This window comes from Cloeon dipterum, chromosome 2 (genome assembly GCF_949628265.1).
Source record: "Cloeon dipterum chromosome 2, ieCloDipt1.1, whole genome shotgun sequence".
In the NCBI taxonomy this organism is placed as follows: Eukaryota; Metazoa; Arthropoda; class Insecta; order Ephemeroptera; family Baetidae; genus Cloeon; species Cloeon dipterum.
Genome location: NC_088787.1, coordinates 1,297,542 through 1,319,338, shown reverse-complemented (window position 1 = coordinate 1,319,338; position 21,797 = coordinate 1,297,542). Strand labels below are relative to the sequence as shown.

General features: G+C 42.0%; 3 protein-coding genes across 3 annotated transcripts; 1 reads left to right on the top strand and 2 right to left on the bottom strand.

Annotated features, from left to right (window-relative positions):
- Nucleotides 1-3,606: 3,606 nt before the first annotated feature.
- On the bottom strand, nt 3,607-7,386 carry LOC135936207 (prolyl endopeptidase-like). Its single transcript, XM_065478948.1, has 11 exons — nt 7,080-7,386; nt 6,829-7,016; nt 6,693-6,775; nt 6,491-6,633; nt 6,274-6,436; nt 5,676-5,876; nt 5,437-5,622; nt 5,122-5,384; nt 4,297-4,777; nt 3,940-4,008; nt 3,607-3,672 (listed from the first exon to the last, which is right to left on the bottom strand). Exons 1-11 carry the CDS (start codon nt 7,367-7,369, stop codon nt 3,607-3,609), a joined length of 2,133 nt encoding a protein of 710 aa, XP_065335020.1. The 5' UTR covers nt 7,370-7,386.
- Nucleotides 7,387-12,325: 4,939 nt separating this feature from the next.
- LOC135935985 (prolyl endopeptidase-like) lies at nt 12,326-16,123 on the bottom strand. The gene is made up of 11 exons (XM_065478640.1): nt 15,817-16,123; nt 15,566-15,753; nt 15,429-15,511; nt 15,224-15,366; nt 15,007-15,169; nt 14,418-14,618; nt 14,179-14,364; nt 13,864-14,126; nt 13,028-13,511; nt 12,657-12,725; nt 12,326-12,391 (listed from the first exon to the last, which is right to left on the bottom strand). The coding sequence occupies exons 1-11, from the start codon at nt 16,104-16,106 to the stop codon at nt 12,326-12,328; spliced, it is 2,136 nt and encodes a 711-aa protein (XP_065334712.1). The 5' UTR covers nt 16,107-16,123.
- Nucleotides 16,124-19,250: 3,127 nt separating this feature from the next.
- On the top strand, nt 19,251-21,225 carry LOC135935885 (uncharacterized). The gene is made up of 4 exons (XM_065478501.1): nt 19,251-19,568; nt 19,994-20,493; nt 20,801-20,868; nt 20,948-21,225. The coding sequence occupies exons 1-4, from the start codon at nt 19,251-19,253 to the stop codon at nt 21,223-21,225; spliced, it is 1,164 nt and encodes a 387-aa protein (XP_065334573.1).
- The last annotated feature ends 572 nt before the right edge of the window (nt 21,226-21,797 follow it).

The window sequence follows — 21,797 nt, the reverse complement described above, 5'->3', positions numbered from 1 at the left end:
GTTTTTTCCCGGCATCGATAGCAGCCACTCTTATCACCCCCGATTGACGCAAACAAATTTCCTGCTTCAAAATCGAAAGCAATACAAAAGTGCGGCATAAGCTTGATCCGTATTACATTTTAAACAGCTTATTTTTCAACTGTATAAATTTATCTTAGGCCCAGACACAGCGCTGGAGGCACTTGGTGTGACGTCACAGAAGGAGGGGGAAGTCGGCCAAACAAGCAGACAAGAGACTTTGAATGGCATAGCTAAGCTTGCGGAGGCGGAAACGAATGAAATTGAATCAAGAGCACAGAAGGTGGCGCTGGGAAATAAAATAAAAGGCACCTGCCGTTTTGAGAAGAGTAGAATCAAGCGGACCGACGCGCATTTGCTCTGCGCAGATCCAAAGCCTTCCCCCTTAATTAAATAAGTTTTCGCAGGTGGCTCTATATTAAAACTAGTGAAAATCTAAATTATTAAAAAATAATTGCATGTTATGCATATTACAAAGGCACTGAAAACCATAGAAAACCATAGATTAAAAATATTATTTTGCACTGGCCAAGTGAATTGATTGAAATTTAAAGTAATCAACTTTCAGCAGCTCTCTATGGCAATTTTTTAGACAATAAGTCAGTCTTGTTGCTTGAATTGTGGCTGCAATTTTTCCTTGTACGTGCGTTAACGTGCGCAAAGCAAAGCGATATAGGTGCCGGCCTGTTTGTGCGGTTATGCCAGCTGCTATTCTTATCAAACCCTGACGCAAACACGTATCCTGCTTCAAAAAGAAACTTAATCTTAACTGAGAGAGTCAACCAAAGAGAATAATGAGAGCTGAAATATACCTCCGCTCGCAAATAAAATGAGTGGTTAATCTAATAATTATTGTTTCTTGTTTCATCTATAGTTTAATAGGTAAAATTAAATATTTCTATAAACCATATCGCAAATTTTATTTTAAAATGCTGATTTCTGTGCACTAAAAGAGCCGATTTTAAATTAGTGATAGTCAAAAACCTTGGAGAAATCTTTTAAATTATTGTATTTTGAATTTTAAAATATAGGATCGATTTTATGGATTTTTTGCTGCTCTCAGTTTTCCATGTTTCGTGCGCAGGAACGTATTGTGTCTGCTATTTGGCTTATCGCACCTTCTGCGTTATGCTTTTATCAAAATTAATTGAGCCAAGTGAAAATTTCCTGGTAGGCTGCTTTTGAAGGCGAGCTCGTTGCTTCTAAAAGCCAATCAACTTACTGCAGTTTTGCCTCCGTTTATACCCAGCGAGCAGGTTCGTATTTTTTTAAAGCAGTTTCTGAATCTTTTTAGAATTTTAAATTTTTTATGCATGTTTTGTTTTCTGCTGCTACATTGTATTTATATCTACGGGTATAATTATTCTTTTCCAGCTGTCTCCACTTTTCCTTCCATGACGACCGAACCCAACAGTAAGTGTCCATCATGCGAAGGGACAGCGGGGCGAACGGAAGAATCCACAAACTATGCTTTGATCGGCTCGCTCGCCCTCTTCCTGGTCTTGAGCTGCATTATCAACCTGTGGCTCACCCTGAGGATGAGAAATTTGCAAAATTCCAACAAACAACGCAACTTGGGAAAGAAAATGCCAACTCTCCCGAATCCTGTCTCCCCGGAAATGGTGCACGAGGAAATCGAAAATGATTGATACGATATTACCTATGTTAAGCCACAAAAAACATCGATTAAAATCGATAAATATCGTCAGAAAAAATATCGATATTAAAAATCGATTTTTATTTGGCCATGTCTAGTAGAGGAGGCGGAGATTGCAAAGCCAATGCCAAGAGATAAGAGAAGGGGCCTGATATTGGTTCAGCAGTAAGTTGCCTTAATCACGGCGCTGGCAACTCTAAAACTCTTGTGACGTCACGAAGAGAGAGGGAAGTTGGCCAGACACTAGGGTTGGGACTTTGTGAAAAAGCTGCAAAGATTCGAGCGAACGCCTTGGCGGCATGCGTGCAGCGGTGGCGGGGCGGCAGGCCAGCATAACAGAACAGCGACAAGAATAAACCGTGTCCAAGTTTAAACTCGAAGGTCTTAGAGAGGCCACCAGTGGCACTGTTGTCGCCACAGCCCGACCGTGTTAGTTCCCAAGCTGCCTGAGATACGCCGCTGGTGGCACTTGAATTGACGTCACAGGGGGCGGGGAGAATATGGAATGTAGCAAGACTTTATGCGCGTGACTCTGAATAGCATAACGCAGGAGGGGAGCGAATGAAGTAGAGGAGGCGGAGCTTGCAGAGTAAAAGCCAAGAGAAGGGGCCGGTCGATAGTTCAGCAGTTGTTGCCTCTGATACGGCGCTGGAAGCGTTTTGTGTGCCAATCAAGCGAACACGTGACTTTGGATGGCATAGCTGAGTGTGCGCAGGGGAAATGAATGAAAATGAAACAAGTGCACAAAAGGTGGCGCTGGGGAATAAAATAAAAGCAAGCTGCCGTTTTGAGAAGAGTCTGATCTGATCAAACGGATGAAACGGACGGGCGCGCATTTACCCTGCGCAGATGCACGCCCCTCCCCCCTGTTAAACGAGTTTTCGCTGGCGGCTCTGCGTAAAAATTACTGAAAATAAAAATTATCTGGCTGTATTGCATTTTTTACATTTCTGGCCTCTTTTGACCATATTAGACAGTATATCCATCATTTTAGCATTTTATTTAGCCCTAGTCTGGTGTATTTATCGAAAATTTAATTACAAAAACTAACCATAATTATATTTTGGTTCGTAAAATATTTAAACCAGCTTGGATTGCGGCTGCAATTTTTCCTTGTACGTGCGCAAAGGAAAGCGAGGTGCGGAGGCCTATTTCTGCGGTTAGGCCGACGTTTGATAGCAGCCACTCTTATCATTCCCGAGATTGACGCAAATAAATTTCCTACTTGAAATTTAAACGCAATCTAGAGCAGTGGCTTAGCAGCTTGAAGTTAAATTTTAAACTATCTTTAGAGTAAAAAAACAGCACTCACCAGACGGCAGGAATGGCAAGAAAAAGCAGCTCGCCGTCAGAGGCTGCGCCTTTTTATTTCGGACAAGAAACACAGGGGATAGGGAAACCGGACTCGTGTGTGAGAACAATCTCTGATTCAATTGCATTTCGTGCACAGCCCTTCCTTAGTGTAATATTTATTTCTCTTCATCATAATAAAAAGGATGAATATTAATTTATGGAACGACATATATTTATTACATGAACCAGTTCGGATCAAAACAAAAAATATCATTACTCTGCTTGGTTTTTGAAACATTAATTTTTTTATACGGCATTGATGATTTGTCACCTTGTCGCCAATTTTGTATGCAGGCGTTTCTGAAGTTTACATCAAGCATTGGGAATATTAATTTAGGAACGCTTTTTCCGATCCCGTAGAATCCTAGCTGCACTTGCGCTGGAGTCATTTAATAGTTCTATTTTATACGACATATTGATACCCTGATTAACTTTTCTTCGTTAACAGTTTTTTAAGGAAGCAGCCGATCGCTAAATCAGCATAGCAGTTTTAATGGAACTCAATTTCTTTTTATTTCCTTCCTTCCATGTTTTATGTTACATAATTACAATAGAAGGTAGCTGTAAGCTTTTTTGACTCAGAAAACGCACTGGATGTTCAGAGAACGCCCGATGAATGAGAGAATGTCCGTTTCCTCTTCAATCTGAAACATGCTTTTTTTTCAATTTTAAAAAATTGGAATTGTGTTCAGATTAAGAAATCATAGAATTTTTCAAGCTTTTTACGTAAGTTTCGAATTGTAATTGACGTAATAATTTAAGAATTTCAACAACTCAATTCAAATATTTTGAAGCAATTAAACGGAAATAACAGTTAAAATAGTAAATAAACCGTGGCGCCAAATTTAAAGTTTTCATCGTAAAAACCCAAACAGATTAGCTTCAAACTATAAAGACGATTTGGGTCTCACCCATTTGGCGGTGGGCTTGCCGCCGCCATGTCCAGCCTTGGTCTCTACCTTGATGAGCAGCGGATTCGTCTGAAGCAGATGCAAAAGAAAAACATGAAGATTTTGGTTTTCAACACATCAAAAGAAAAAAGGATTTAGTAAAGAATGGTTAGTGGCAGGATTGAGTCTAAAATCGCAGAGGAAGTTTCTTAAAACTAAATTTATAACGAATGTATACGGTGGCGACAACTAGTGGATTGTTTATACAACAGGTCAAATCACCTGGAACTGTTGATAGGCATTTATGTCCCGAAAAAAACCCTGATTCTCGTATAGCCACGCTTATATATTTCTATTCAGGATCCGAATAACACTCACCTGAGCAGGGTGATCTCGCAGGGTGTGCTGCAGCTGGGCGATGAACTTGAGAGAGTGGAGGGGCAGGACGCGGTCGTCGTGGTCGGCGGTGAGCAGCAGCGTGGCCGGATACTGCCTCGGTACGTCTTCTTCCAACGGCAACTTGACGTTGTGCAGCGGCGAAATGGCCAGCAGGTTGGGGAAGTGTTCAGGGTCGTCCGGGCTGCCGTAGTCAGACACCCACGCGTGGCCGATGGTGAACTTGTGGAAGCGAAGCAAGTCGAGGACGCCGATATCCACGATGGCAGCGCCGAAGAGCTCCGGCCGCTGGTTGATGCACGCCGCCACCAGCAGGCCGCCGTTCGAGTCACCCTGGATCGTCAGACGGGGGCTGCTCGTGTAGCCCTCCGAGATCAGGTACTCGGCCGCGGCCTGGAAGTCGTCCAGACCGTTCTGCTTGTTCAACAGTCGGCCAGCGTTGTGCCACGACTCACCGTACTCTCTGGAAACAAACAGATGTTGGTTTAAGATTAAATATTGTTCGAATTCATCTGTCTAGGGTGTATCATGTTGGACACTCCGGTCCTCGTTCCATCACCAAAAATAAGCAACATTGAGTGCTGTCAGCAGCTGGACGGGTGACCACGCATAGCTCTACACAAACTCGCTACTTGCTGGTTTCCAGCATGCGTGATTTGGCTTCACGGGACGAATGTCTAGCGTTTCTAAAAGTCCCCCTTGCGGCCTGGTGCGTCATCCGTTCGCGGTGCTATTCAGACCAGGGTTTCAGCATTCGTGCCCTTCCCGGTCCTCGGACAAGGATAAAAAGAATAAAAATGTACTCACCCTCCACCCCTGATGTTGGCATAGACGAAGACTCCATCGAAATGCTGCATGAAGACCAGTCTCGTGACGCAGAAGCAGGGCAGCAGACCGACGTTGAAGCCGCCGTATCCATACATCAAGCATGGACTGCTGCCGTCCTTCTTCAAGTCCTTCTTGCGCACGATGAACATGGGCACCTTGGTACCGTCCTTGCTCGAGAAGAACACCTGCTCCGCCATGTAGGACGAGGCGTCGAAGTCCCTCAGCTCGGTTTTTCTGTACGGCTGAAATTGGAGAATAATTTTTAGATGCTTTTTTCTCGAAATAACTCCTGACCACAGGCTCGATGACCGACTTTGACATGTCACACATGTAAATCACTCCCGGCGTGAGGAACGAGGAGAATCTGAAAAATAACTCTGGGTACTTCCAATATGCAGACACGCTGGTCACCATGCCCACGTCCAGGGGCAGCTGCGTGATCAGATTTCCGGTGGCTAAATCTCGGATTTGCAGCAAGCTCTGCATTAAAAGGCATTAATATTAATTTAAAATCAATCAATCAAGGGTTGAACCGTGACGTCGTGGATGTAGCAAACGACGAGTTTGTCTTTGTTCGAGAGGACGGCCCAGTCGAGCACGTCCTTCGGGTGCTCAGCCACCAGGGTCCTCCACTGGTCCATGTTCGGATTTTCCAGGTCGATGGTAACCAAACGGTAGTTGGGCGCGTCCTTGTTTGTCCGGAAGATGAACTTGGACCCCACGTTTGTCAAGTACTGGGAAAATAATTTTGATGTAAACATCTCTTAAAAAATTCAACTTGATTTCCAGTATTTTTCTTTTTTATCACTTACCTAGAAAACTTTTGCGCAACTAGTAATTTATTGTCAAGGCTAAAATGGTTTTATTTTGCTTAAAATTCAGTTTCTCGTAAGATTGTCGACCACGATCCCTTATTGGATATTATTTTGGGGACCCTTACGACCTGTTCCAGAATACCCCGACCTGAGATATGCTTGACCGATATTTTATGCTTTTTTGGAGCACATTTGGTGATTTTTCACCCTTGCCTATCATCTTCCTTCCTCAGGTATATACTCTTTTGGTCAATTTCTCTTCCTCGACGGACGGTTGCCCCCTCTGGAGGCCATTTATCTTTTAAAGATGACTTACCTTATAGTCAGAGTCCAATTTGTGCACGATTTGGGTGAGGGGCAGCAATCCTTGAGGTCCATCGGGCAGAGAGCCGATCTCGGCAAAGAACACCAAATTATCCTTGCATTCCTTCGATAACAAGACGATCAGGTAATTGCCGCAGTCGCTCACACAATCACCTCTGTTTGATTTAAAAAGAATTAATTACTTGAATTAATAAAACGGTTAATCATACATTAAGAAACGCGGCTCGTCCGGGAACTCGACGACCAAAACGTCCTCCGACTGTGGGGTGTTGAGCCTGTGGTAGTACAGCTTTTGGTTCAACGTCGACTCCGTCTCCGAGCCGTCTGCTTTTCCCTGCTGTTCCGGATACATCTGATTTAAAAAAATAAATGTGAGATACACTAATTTTCTTAAATAGAAAAAAGCTTTACGGCATAGAAGATTCCTTTGTTGTCATGCGACCACGTCAGCGGGGAATACTTGACCTTTTCCAGCACCTCCGGATAATCACACCCTGAATTTCAAAGATTAATAAATTATAATCACGCTCTGTATTTTAATTAATGCCTGTTTCGGCATCTCTAAAGTGGATGGTGTTCCAGTCTGATCCGCTTTTGCTCAGGCTGTAACTCATGGTTTTGCCGTCCTCGGAAATATTAGCTCGAGTCAGCTCCACTGTGCCATCCTCGGACAGCTCGTTCGGGTCGAAAAACACGGAGGCCTCGCCGTGTAAATCATCCTGCACGTACAGCACGCTGAAAAAAAAATTTATGCGCAAAATATACAACTGCTCTTCCATCGGTAACCAGCAATATTACTCTTGATTCTGGAGGCCGGAGTTTTTGTTGAAGTAGTAGCGGTCGCCATGGCGCGAGGGACACCAGTATCTTGGAAAGTTCTTGAGCTGCGTGAGGCGGCTCTTGATTTCCTCTCTGTAATTGAAGTTTTCCAGGTACGGCTGGGTAATGGCGTTCTGCTTTTCCACGAACTCCTTGCACTCCGGCGAGTAGGGATCCTCGAGCCAACGGTAGGGGTCCGTGACCTTGGTGCCGTGGAAATCGTCCACGACGCTCTCGTCCCTCCTGGCAACCGGGTAGTTGAAGGCCATGCTCGCAACACGATCCTGCACGTTGTCCACCTGCTGCAGATAGAAAGGGGCTTCAAGAAATTTGGAATAAAAAATGAATCAAATAAACTGTTTAATTTTGACGAAACCAAATATTTTTAATGGGAATTAACAAAGCACATATTGACGATACAATGTAAACTGGCCAATCCGTGCCTGTTTTTAATTTGTTTGTCCAGTCCGTGCCTGAGACGCTCGCATGCAAAGCAGCGGAGCCGACGGGGGAGAGAAAAATGAACTGACAGGTACACAAGCTTCGCAAAGAAGGAAGGAAGAAAATCCAAATATTTGAGAAATAATTAAAAATTTTATTGCTGCGTTGTGAATGTTGAGATCGCAGAGAATGATTACTATTTATGCCGCAACTAAAGCTTCAGTGTAATAATGGTCTGCTTTTTATAGAAGCAATTCGGATTAATAAAACGAGGATTTAATGGGACGGAAAGGGGGTTGAGATACTACTTACTGACTTATTGATTAACTTTCACAACAACATTTAAAATGAGATTTATTTGGAGACTTACCGTGAACTGATGCTGCACACGGCGAGAAAATGTGGTGAGAATAGGAGAGGACTGACGTGTGCACTGCTCGACGCTTTGACTGACACTGAGCTGCAGTGAGCAGAGGACCACCCACCAGGCGACCGTTAAAAAGGTGAATGACCTGGCGGCTGCATTCCAAATAGGTGGTTTGGAAAGAAGCCGGCTTACAATTATTATTTGCGTGTTTCTTGGCCGGAAACAAATATTTCTGGAGGAAAATCGTAATCTAAGCTTACAAAAAGATATTTTGTGTCAGTTTGTTTCTGTTTTGAAGTATTTATAATCATGAAAAAACAGCGATAAGTCAAACTCTCTAAGCTCCCTTGAATTACCCACCCTAAAGGATTCTCCCTTATGAGACAGCGAAAATTTGAATTTGAGCAAACAGCCAGACGATGGCGCCACAATTCAGATTTGCAGCAACGCCTTATTGTTAGACTTTGACCACTCTTCCACCGCGTGGCAGCTCCACCACCAACTTCTATTTTTCTAGAATAAATTCGTAGTTCAGCGCATATTTTAGCTTACAAATTTTTATTAAAATAATTACACTTTAAGCGTGAATTCCTCCGCCATTTGACACTTTTTATTTTCATGGACAATGCTAGATGAAGTTTAACCACGAAATAAATGAGACCATGCATCTTCATAATATATTGAAAACCGGCAAAATCACCGATGTGACGAGAGCAAAACAAGAGGAGCTCGGCCATCACGCAACATTAAAAAAGGACGACACATTAATTCTCTTGCACCCCTAAAGGAAATCATGTTAAATAAAAAAGGATTTGATTGCCTTCTTCGTCCTTGAATTTCTGTTCGATTTGTTGCTTAGGGTGCGGCTCGGCGCCTTGAAAATTAAACTTGAATCAGCCAGCCTGCGTCAAAGGCTCACAATCAGACCGCGATTTCCTGCGTTCGCCAGCTTCCTGAGTTATTTACAATCGAGCCGAGTGAGCGATTCAGTTTTTCAATTAATTCTCAGCGGTCGAGCCAACTCTGGTTTCTTATCGAACCTCTGTTGACGCAAATCCGGCCTGCGTATCAAAATTACTTTTTTAGTATTTAAAATCTACTTAGTTTTTACATGATGGTAAAACGGTTAAAAAAACTTGCTGAGAAAAAATCGGCGTGTTATTTTGTAAAAATAATCAAAACGGGTGATTAACGGTGTAATTGAATGGAAGGGATGAAGTAGAATAGACGCGGACCTTGCAGAGTCGAAGCTACGAGAAGGGGCCTGACGTTGGTTCAGCAGATGCCTCACAATCAGGCTTGGCGCTGGTAGCGCTTGATGTGACGTCATAGACGGAGGGGGAAGTCGGCCAGTCACGCGGACAAGCAACTTCGAATGGCATAGCCAAGTGTGCGGAGGGGGAAACGAATGAAATTGAATCAAGAACACTGGCCAAGTGTATTGATCGAAAATTAAAGTAACGAACTTTCAGCAGTTGTCTATGGCAATTTTTTTAGATTTTTTTTTGTAACAAATCGGCCTAGCTGCTTAAATTGTGGCTGCAATTTTTCCTTGAACGTGTTATCGTGCGCAAAGCAAAGCGAGCTCCAGGTTTGTTTCTGCGGTTAGGCCAGCTGCTATTCTTATCAAACTCTGACGCAAACACGTATCCTGCTTGAAAATTAAAATTAATCTTAACTGAGAGGGTGAACCAAAGGGAATAATGAGAGCTGAAATATACCTCCGCTCGCAAATAAAATGAGCGGTTAATCTAACAGTTTCTTGCTTCATTTATATTTCAATAAATTAAATGTAATATTTCTAGCAAATTTTGATTTCAAGTGCTGTGTTTCGTGCACTAAAAGAGCTGATATTGAATTAAAGACAGTCACAAACCTTGGAGGAATAATTTTAGTTATTTTATTTTGATATTTAAGATTAGAGGACCAATTTAATGGATTTTTTTTGCTGCTCTTAGTTTTCCTTGCTTGGTGCGCAGGAAGCTATTGCGTCTGCTATTTGGTTTATCGCACCTTCTGCGTTATGCTTTTATCAAAATTAATTGAGCCAAGTGAAAATTTCCTGGTAGGCTGCTTTTGAAGGCGAGCTCGTTGCTTCTAAAAGCCACTCAACTTACTGCGATCGACACTGCTGCAGTTTTGCCTCCGTTTTTACCCGCAGCGATCAGCAGGTTCGTATTTTTTTGGAAGCAGTTTTTGTAGCTTTTAGAATTTTAATTTTTCACATGTTTTGTTTTCTGCTGCTACATTGTATTTATATCTGCGGTTAATTATTCATTTCTAGCTGTCTCCACTTTTGCTTCAATGACGACCGAACCCAACAGTAAGTGTCCATCATGCGATGGGACAGCGGGGCGAACGGTAGAATCCACAAATTATGCTTTGATCAGCTCGCTCGCCTTTTTCCTGGTCTTGAGCTGCATTATCAACCTGTGGCTCACCGTGAGGATGAGAAAGCTGCAAAATTCCAACAAACAACGCAACTTGGGAATGAAAATGCCAACTCTTCCGAATCCTGTCTCAACGCAAATTGTGCACGAGGAAATCGAAAATGATTTATATGGCGTCGTCCCGGCCCCGCCCACTCGACCAAGGCCTTGAGAAACCCAAACCTTCCGCATTCCGATCCTACAGAGTATGGTAGTGCTGTATAATTATTGTACTAGTGAAATATTGACTGTGTTTAGAATATAATAAAGATTTAATCTAGAATAAAACAATGTGTGCTCAAAAAATGTTAAATTGTATTTATCTCAACATTCCCAATTTAAAAGCCATTTTCAAACTACGCAGCATTTAAATCAGACCGGTTGCATAGTAAAAAATATTTTCCACGTCCTCTCAATGATTCAGCAAAATAGCCTTAAGTTAAAGAATTTCTTTAGTCTATGAAGGAAGTATAAAATATGACAAAGAGTAAGCTGATTTTCTGTCACTTGGTCACTTCAATTCTGACAGATTTTTAATGTCAGGTAATCGTAAGTGGTTGTCCTTTTCCTTTCACAGTTGCCACCAGAGGCATCGGGGAAAATAATGGAATATATGAATCATGCGCAAAAGGTGGCGCTGAGAAATAAAATAAAGAGCAAGCTGCCGTTTTGAGAAGAGTCAAATCAAGTGGACCAACAGACATTTGCCCTGATCAAGTCCAACCCCAAACCTCTGATCTTGTAAATTGAGTTTTCACTGGTGGCTCTATGTTAATACTACTGAAAATCAAAAATTATTTGAAATAATATAGGATGTTCCGCATTTTAGCACTCTTATAATTTTTTTCAATATTTCAATCAATTAAATATATTATTTATCACCGGCCAGGTTTATTAATCGAAAATTTTGGAAGAAACTGTCAGCCTGCTCTGCTATCAAAGGCATTTTATTTAGAATAAATATTTGGATCAGTCAGCCCTGTTGCTTTAATTTATCCTCTTACGTGTCAACAAGTGCGTAAAGCGAGGTGCAGGCCTGTTTTTCTGTGGTTAGGCCGACTTTGATAGCAGTCACTCTTATCAAACGATTGACGCAAATAAATATCCTGCTTGAAAATCGACCGCAATTCAGAACAGCGTCTCTCGGTGTTCTCATCTTAATACAAGTACTGAGCATTGTTTAAAAATATTAATCCAGGAAAAGAATAATGCATGGGTGGGTTAAAAGCCAAAATTTTTCTCGGTTTGAGTTGCGAATGAGGTTTTTGTCGCAAGTTTCTGCGATTAGGTCAACTTCTATTTCAGTTACTTCTTATCGACCTCTGACGCAAAACATATAAGCATTTATTCAATAGAAAATAAAACGCAAAAACTCAAAACCTGGTCAATGCATAATATATCATCTCTGTTTGAGAGCACTTTCATTACGAGAAGCGTTATTTTCTTCAAATATGCATCGCAAATTAGGTGTAATGTCGATTATGCTTTCCCGTGGAATGAAATACCATTGAATGATTTTCAAGAGCCACGGAGAAAGTGTTGAAATTATTTCAAGTTATATATTTTTGGAACGAAATATTTATTACATGAACCAGTTCGGACCAAAACAAAAAATATTATATCTCTGCTTGATTTTTGAAACATTAATTTTTTTTATACGGCATTGATGATTTGTCACCTTGTCGCCAATTTTGTATGCAGGCGTTTCTGAAGTTTACATCAAGCATTGGGAATATTTATTTAGGAACGCTTTTCCCGATCCCGTAGAATCCTGCACTTGCGCTAGAGTTATTTAATAGTAATAGTTCTATTTTATACGACATGTTGATACTCCTGATTATTTTTTCTTCGTTATCAGTTTTTTAAGGAAGCAGCCAATCGCTAAATCAGCATAGCAGTTTTAATTGAACTCAATTCATTTTTATTTCTTTCCTTCCACGTTTTATGTTACATAATTACAATAGAAGGTAGCTGTAAGCTTTTTTGACTCAGAAAACGCACTGGATGTTCAGAGAACGCCCGATGAATGAGAGAATGTCCGTTTCCTCTTCAATCTGAAACATGATTTTTTCAATTTTAAAAAATTGGAATTGTGTTCAGATTAAGAAATCATAGAATTTTTCAAGCTTTTTACGTAAGTTTCAAATTGTAATTGACGTAATAATTTAAGAGATTCAACAACTCAATTCAAATATTTTGAAGCAATTAAACGGAAATAGCAGTTAAAATAGTAAATAAACCGTGGCGCCAAATTTAAAGTTTTCATCGTAAAAACCCAAACAGATTAGCTTCAAACTATAAAGACGATTTGGGTCTCACCCATTTGGCGGTGGGCTTGCCGCCGCCATGTCCAGCCTTGGTCTCTACCTTGATGAGCAGCGGATTCGTCTGAAACAGATACAAAAGAAAAACATCCGATATAAAAGCTGTAGATTTTGGTTTTCAACACATCAAAAGAAAAAAGGATTTAGAAAAGAATGCTTAGTGGCAGGATTGAGTCTAAAATCGCAGAGGAAGTGTCTTAAAACTAAATTTATAACGAATGTATACGGTGGCGACAACTAGTGGATTGTTTATACAACAGGTCAAATCACCTGGAACTGTTGATAGGCATTTATGTCCCGAAAAAAACCCTGATTCTCGTATAGCCACGATTATATATTTCTATTCAGGATCCGAATAACACTCACCTGAGCAGGGTGATCTCGCAGGGTGTGCTGCAGTTGGGCGATGAACTTGAGAGAGTGGAGGGGCAGGACGCGGTCGTCGTGGTCGGCGGTGAGCAGCAGCGTGGCCGGATACTGCCTCGGAACGTCTACTTCTTTCGGCGGCACCTTGACGTTGTGCAGCGGCGAGATGGCCAGCAGGTTGGGGAAGTGTTCAGGGTCGTCCGGGCTGCCGTATTCAGACAGCCACGCGTGGCCGATGGTGAACTTGTGGAAGCGAAGCAAGTCGAAGACGCCAACCTGCGCGATGGCGGCGCCAAAGAGCTCCGGCCGCTGGTTGATGCACGCCGCCACCAGCAGGCCGCCGTTCGAGCCACCCTGGATCGTCAGACGGGGGCTGCTCGTGTAGCCCTCCGAGATCAGGTACTCGGCCGCGGCCTGGAAGTCGTCCAGACCGTTCTGCTTGTTCAACAGTCGGCCAGCGTTGTGCCACGACTCACCGTATTCTCTGAAAACAAACAATTGTTGATTTTAGATTAAATATTGTTCGAATTCATCTGTCTAGGGTGTATCATGTTGGACACTCCGGTCCTCGTTCCATCACCGAAGTTAAGCAACATTGAGTGCAGTCAGTAGCTGGACGGGTGACCACGCATAGCTCTAGACAAACTCGCTACTTGCTGGTTTCCACCTTTCCAGTATGCGTGATTTGGCTTCACGGGTCGAATGTCTAGCGTTTCTAAATGTCCCCCTTGCGGCCTGGACCGTCATCCGTTCGCGGTGCTATTCAGACCAGGGTTTCAGCATTCGTGCCCTTCCCAGTCCTCGGACAAGGATAAAAAAGTATAAAAATTACTCACCCTCCACCCCTGATGTTTGCAGAGACGAAGACTCCGTCAAAATGCTGCATGAAGACCAGTCTCGTGACGCCGAAGTCAGGCGTTAGGCTGCTGTTGAAGCCGCCGTATCCATACAGCAGGCATGGACTGCTGCCGTCCTTCTTCAAGTCCTTCTTTCGCACGATGAACATGGGCACCTTGGTGCCGTCCTTGCTCGAGAAGAACACCTGCTCCGCCATGTAGGACGAGGCGTCGAAGTCCTTCAGCTCGGTTTTTCTGTACGGCTGAAATTGGAGAATAATTTTTTAATGCTTTTTTCTCGAAATAACTCCTTACCACAGGCTCAATGATAGGCTTTGACAGGTCACACATGTAAATCACTCCCGGCGTGAGGAACGAGGAGAAGCTGAAAAATAACTCTGGGTACTTCCAATATGCAGACACGCCGGTCACCGTGCCCACGTCCAGGGGCAGCTGCGTGATCAGATTTCCGGTGGCTAAATCTCGGATTTGCAGCAAGCTCTGCATTAAAAGGCATTAATATTAATTTAAAATCAATCAATCAAGGGTCGAACCGTGACGTCGTGGATGTAGCAAACGACGAGTTTGTCTTTGTTCGAGAGGACGGCCCAGTCGAGCACGTCCTTCGGGTGCTCAGCCACCAGGGTCCTCCACTGGTCCTTGCTCGGATGTTCCAGGTCTATGGTGACCAAACGGTAGTTGGGCGCGTCCTTGTTTGTCCGGAAGATGAACTTGGACCCCACGTTTGTCACGTACTGGGAAAATAATTTTGATATAAACAACTCTTAAAAAAGTCAACTTGGTTTTCAGATTTTTTTATCATGTTATTCGAAAACCCTTGCGCGTCTCGTAATTTGCCAAGGCTAAAATGGTTTTATTTTGTTTAAAATTCAGTTGCTCGTAAGATTGTCGACCACGATCCCTTATTGGATATTATTTTGGGAACCTTTACGACCTGTTCCAGAATACCCCGACCTGAGATATGCTTGACCGATATTTTATGCTTTTTTGGAGCACATTTGGTGATTTTTCACCCTTGCCTATCATCTTCCTTCCTCAGGTATATACTCTTTTGGTCAATTTCTCTTCCTCGACGGACGGTTGCCCCCTCTGGAGGCCATTTATCTTTTAAAGATGACTTACCCCATAGTCAGAGTCCAATTTGTGCACGATTTGGGTGAGAGGCAGCAATCCTTGAGGTCCATCAGGCAGAGAGCCGATCTCGGCAAAGAACACCAAATTATCCTTGCATTCCTTCGCTGGCAAGACGATCAGGTAATTGCCGCAGTCGCTCACACAAGCACCTCTGTTTGATTTAAAAAGAATTAATTACTTGAATTAATAAAACGGTTAATCGTACATTCTGAAACGCGGCTCGTCGGGGAACTCGACGACCAAAACGTCCTCCGACTGTGGGGTGTTGAGCCTGTGGTAGCACAGCTTTTGGTTCAACGTCGACTCCGTCTCGGAGCCGTCTGCTTTTCCCTGCTCTTCCGGATACATCTGATTTAAAAAAATAAATGTGAGAATAAGGACTGGTCTTCTTAAATAGAAAAAAGCTTTACGGCATAGAAGATTCCTTTGTTGTCATGCGACCACGTCAGCGAGGAATACTTGACCTTTTCCAGCACCTCCGGATAATCAGACCCTGAATTTCAAAGATTAATAAATATAATTATTTAACCAGTATTTTGTTTGTTGCCTTTTTCGATGTCTCTAAAGTGGATGGTGGTCCAGTCTGATCCGCTTTTGCTCAGGCTGTAACTCATGGTTTTGCTGTCCTCGGAAAACTTGGATCGAGTCATCGCCACTGTGCCATCCTCGGACAGCTCGTTCGGGTCGAAAAACACGGAGGCCTCGCCGTGTAAATCATCCTGCACGTACTGCACGCTGAAAAAATATTTGATTCGTAAAATATACAACTGCTCTTCTATCGGTAACCAGCAATATTACTACTGATTCTGGAGGCCGGAGTTTTTGTAGAAGTAGTAGCGGTCGCCATGGCGCGAGGGACACGAGTATCTTGGAAAGTTCGTGAGCTGCGTGAGGCGGCTCTTGATTTCCTCCCTGTAATAGAAGTTTTCCAGGTACGGCTGGGTAATGGCGTTCTGCTTTTTTACGAACTCCTTGCACTCGGCCGATTCGGGATCCTCGAGCCAACGGTAGGGGTCCGTGACCTTGGTTCCGTGGAAATCGTCCACGACGCTCTCGTCCCTCCTGGCAACCGGGTAGTTGAAGGCCATACTCGCAACACGATCCTACACGTTGTCCACCTGCTGCGGGGAAAAAGGGGTGTCAAGAAATTTTGAATAAAAATGATTCAAATAAACTGTTTAATTAAACGAAACCAATATTTTTAATGGGAATTAAAAAAGCACATATTGACGATAGAATGTAAACTGGCCAGTCCGTGCCTGTTTTTTATTGGTTTGTCCAGTCCGTGCCTGACACGCTCGCAAATCAAGCAGCGGAGCCGACGGGGGAGATAAAAATGAACTGACAGGTACACAAGACACGCAAGGAAGAAAGGAAGAAAATCCAAATATTTGAGAAATAATTAAAATTTTTATTGCTGCGTTGTGAATGTTGAGATCGCAGAGAATGATTACTATTTATGCCGCAATTAAAGCGTGAGTGTAAGAAAGGTCTACTTTTTATACAAGCAATTCGGATTAATAAAACGAGGATTTAATGGGGTGGAAAGGGGGTTGAGATACTACTTACTGACTTTTTGATTGGATTTCACTACAATAGCTTTTTAAAATGAGATTTATTTGGAGACTTACGGAGAACTGATGCTGCAAACTGCGAGAAAATGTGGTGAGAATAGCAAAGAACTGACGTGTGCACTGCTAGACGCTTTGACTGACACTGAGCTGCAGTAAGGAGAGTAAAGGTGGTGACTCTGGCTGTTTATTCGCATCTCCTACCTTTACTCTCCTTAACTCTGGTTTCTTATCGAACCTCTCTGTTGACGCAAATCAGACATCCGGTCTGCGTATCAAAATTACTTTTTATTATTTAAAATCCACTGACGGTAAAACGGTTAAAAAAACTTGCTGAGAAAGAAGTGGCGTGTTATTTTGTAAAAATAATCAAAACGGGTGATTAACGGTGTAATTGAATGTGGGGATGAAATAGAATAGACGCGGACCTTGCAGAGTCGAAGCTAAGAGAAGGGGCCCACAGGCTTACGTTAGTACAGCAGGGGCCTCAGACGCGGCGCTGGTAGCTAACCTTGGACATGACCAGGAAAGCATGGTTTTAGAGTGGCAGGCATGTGACTTTGAATGGCAAATCGCAGGAGGGGAAATGATCGGAATAGAGGAGGCGGAGATTGCAAAGCCAATGCCAACGTTGGTTCAGAATTTGCCTTAACCACGGCGCTGGTAACTCTTTTTGTGACGTCACGGAGAGAGAGGGAAGTTGGCCAGACACTCGACATTGAACTGCAAAGAGCAGTGGGAATGAATTAAAATGCATGAAGCGCACAAGGTGGCGCTCGGAATATATATTAAAGCGATTATTTTTCCGCTTATCCATAGATTAAGAATATCGTTTTACACTCGCCAAGTGTATGTACTGCGCAGATGCACGCCCCTCCCCCCTGTTAAGTGAGTTTTCGCTGGCGGCTCTGTGTAAAAACTACTGAAAATCAAACTTATCAAAACGTATTGCATATTTCACATTTTTTAGGCCTCTTTCGACCATATTATGCAGTATATCCATCATTTTTGCATTTTATTTAGCCCTGGCCTGGTGTATTTATCGAAAATTTAGCTACAAAAACTGTTAGCCATAGTGATATTTTGGTTAGAAAAATATTTAAACCAGTCAGAACTATGCTGCTTGGATTGCGGCTGCAATTTTTCCTTGTACGTGTGTACAGCAAGCGAGGTGCGGAGGCCTGTTTGCGCGGTTAGGCCGACGTTTGATAGCAGCCACTCTTATCATTCCCGAGATTGACGCAAATAAATTTCCTACTTGAAAATTAAACGCAATCTAGAGCAGTGGCTAAGCAGCTTGAAAATAAATGTTAAACTCATATGCTAAAGTAATTTTAGGCCCACAGACAACAGATATATAAGGTTTCCAGGCTTCCTCTGTCTCCATATAATTTGCCCCATTTGAGAAAATCCCTTTTTGGTTTGGCTTTTCATAGGTTGCACCCTATTGGTGCAGGCCTGTTTCTGTGGTTAGGAATCTTAGCAAAACTCTGACGCAAAAATGCATCCTGCTTGAAAATGCGACTGACTCATGGATGGGGTAGAACTAAAAGTTGGCCCACGTTTTTGAAGCACTCTCCGCGGAGTGTCAACGCAATAATGGAAGTGATCTTATACTATATGGCTGCAAAAGATAGTTAATTAAGTGATGGACAGCTTAAATATTGGTTGTCGCGTCTTTCCAATGACTTTTGGAATAATTTTTTGCGTTTCAATCAAGTTACTCTTTGTTTTGGGGGCGAAAATTGGAAATACGATTTGGCCCAAGGTCTTGCAAAAACTCTGTGACCTAATAGAAATTCAGGGTTAAAATTTTTTATAAAAATTATAATCCGACTAAACCGATAAAGCTTTGATCGGTCAAGCTGCTTGTAGATCGATTTGTGGTGAGAATTCTTCCTGGTTTGAGTTATTTGCGACCGAGATTCAGGCCTGATTTTGACGCATGTTTCTGTGGTTAAAGCAGGCTTCTATTTTTAGTTACTTCTTATCGACCTCTGACGCAAAGCATACAATGTTTGAAAATAGAAGACTTGTTTTTTAATTTGTTACATGTGATTCAGCGCAATTTTGTTAGGAGAAATATTATTTTCTGAAAAAATAGATCTCAAATTTGGATTAAAAGTGCGTTTTTCCGAGCATTGAAAAAGCTTTTATAATGATTTTCAAGTGCCACCGTGAAAGCGTTGACATAAAGTTCATTTTATAAGCTTTGAAGCAAAAAGTGTGATATTTCCAGCTTGTGTTGCTCAGATTTCCTTATTTGGAGCGCAGGAAGGAGCTTATTCAGACTCCCAATTGGTCTGTTGCGTAATGCCTTTATCAAAATCGATGACAGAGCTAGGTGAAAAAGTTCCGTGTAGGCTGCTATAAAAGGCGAGCTCGTCGCTTTTATAAGCCACTCTACTATCTGCAACATAGCTGTAGTTTTGCCTTAGTTTAGCGAAAAGGTTCGTATTTCTGGAAGCATTTTTTCCAACTAATTGTAACAAATATTGCATTGATTCGTAATACATAGACAAATGGTTTTACGCTCGTATAGGATAAAAATGTGTTTCTCTATAACTTGTCGATTTTTTCTGTATCTTCCGCAGCTTTCTCACAAATAAGAGCGTTTCAATAAACATTTTCTCACTTTTTCAGATCGGAATCGTTCAGGTCATGAATAATTTCTTCACTGTCATCGTTTTGCTCGGCCTTACATCCCTGGCCACTGCTGCCAACTTCACTCAGGTCTTCGAGTGGCCCAATGGATTGGACTACGAGTGGCCGTCAGAGGCGAGCAGGACGCAGGCCATGAACGATGGAACTTTCAAACCAGAGAATATTATACCTCATTTCATGGCCGTCTTCGGTTCAAGGATCTTCCTCAGCCTAAATAAATTTAATGACATTCCGGTGACTCTGGTGACTTTGCCAACGAGCAGCACATCCTCTGAAAGTCCGAAGCTCACTCCATTCCCCTCGTGGGACTTTCATGTAAGTGTCTGAATTAATAATCAAAACATATAGCTATAGGCAAAAACAGGCTCTTTGAGTCGATAATTGTTTCTTCTATATGTATATGAAATCAATTGAAATTTGCAGCCATATTTAATAAAGTGTTTAAATTGTCTGCATTTCACATGGTATTGACTACTAAAAATTCTTTCTTATATCCTTCCAAGGATATATATGGAAGTTAATCACGTATGTGGCTCTTGAGAAAAATATTAACCTGAATAAAATAGAAATATATTACAGTAGACGGTTTTCACCTTCTCAAAAGTCCCCTCTTATTTATGAAAAACTGCAACGAGTTATATTTTGAAATTTCAGTTTTTCGCCCTCTTAAGTTTGATACAGCAATAATGTGAAATTTCGATGAAAATTTGTTCAAAAACGCAACAATATGCTTTTTGCAGGGAAAGGGAGACTGCAACAAAATTGAAGTCGCAAAAGGGATGCAAGTAGATGCTGTTGGAAGGCTGTGGGTGCTCGACAGCGGTAGCTCCGACTGCAAAGCAAAAATATGGACCACTGACTTGAGCAAAAATAATGACACCAAGCTGATCCATCGGTTTTCTTTTAACGGCTGGATGTACGACTTGGCCATCGACGAAACGCCACGTGGAACCTTCGCCTACATCTCGCGGTGGAATGTACAAAACATTGTCGTGTTTAGTTTGGAAAGAAACCAATCTTGGGTGGTGGACACGCCAGGAGTAAAGGTTTACTCCTTTGCCCTTTCCCCTAAGGATCAGGAACCGAGACAGCTCTTCCTTGGCGAATACAACTCCACTGAACTGTATTCAATTCCCGTTGACGCACTTCGCAGTGGAACTCTAAGTGCAATGCCGAAAATAATTGGAAAATGGACTGCAATTAAACCACATAGAATGCTGATGGACAACCACGGAACCATGTTTGCCGCATTCTTGTGGGAACACTACATACTTTCTTGGAACAATTCCCAGTCTTTTCAGGAGCAGCGTTTTCATGAGGTAATTTACCCAATTTAAATATTTAATTTTTAATTCTAATAGCCCATTGATATTTTATTATTCGTCAACATTTTCATGATTTTAATGTGTACTATTTCATTTGTTCAATTATAAAATTTCTTGGTCTTTGCTAAAATAAAGAGTCCGTTACACTTTTTAGGTTGGAGCACTGATTTATAGTTTTGCCTTGGACTTGTCGGGAACGTTATGGATAACTACTTTATTTAGATATGCAGAGAACAAGTACAGGTACAGGCTTCTAAAGGCTGCAATCGATACGAATTTTCAAAAGACAGGTAAATTTCTCTGATAAAATAGCTATTTCCGGAATTTTTTAACCATGAAGATAATGTGAAATTTAATTCTGTATTAAAGGTGGAAATTTCCCTGCAAAAAAGTCAGCAGACGAGTCTACTAACTCTGCTTTGGTCGGCTCGCTCGCCTTCTTCCTGGTCTTGAGCTGCATTATCAACCTCTGGCTCTACCTGAGAAAGAGAAATTTGCTAAATTCCAACGAGCAGCGCGACGCAGGCGCCGAGGAAACGGAAATGCCCGTTCTCCCGAATCCTGTCTCGCCGGAAATTGTGCACGAGGAAATTGAAAATGATTTATACGGCGTCGTAACGGCCCCGCCCACTCGACCAAGGTTCTGAGAAATATCCCATTTTATTTATACTCTTACATAAACTCTGCGCTTTTTTATTAGCTAATTGTAAAAATATACTTTTAGTTTTGGCCTGCAAATAATGATTTTATAATTTTTATGGTTATAGCCAGGGAAATTATTGGATTACACCGTTATTTGAAGTTGTATGTTTTGCATAAAACATTCCTTGACGTATTTTAGGTGAAAATTAATGTAATCAATATAGCCTTTAATCACTCTGTAATTTATGCATAAAAAATAAATATACAAAGACATTCCACCTCTAAAAAAACCATCCCCGTGTTTTATTTGAATCCCTTAAACACAAAAAACATTAATTTTTAAAATAAATTGGTTATAAATTATTTCCATTGCTGGTAGGGTTGGGAAAGCGAAGACGTGATCTGTTAGAAAGCCTTCAGAAAAACGAATGAACTCACAGAGCAGATGTATGCAACCTGCGCAGAAAAAAAGTCACGCCGGTTGCATGTAATCATTTCACACTTTTCAAAGTCCTGCGCGATCAAGAAATAACACAACCTGCGTTGCACTAATGTACGGCCGGTTGCATAGCGTTTT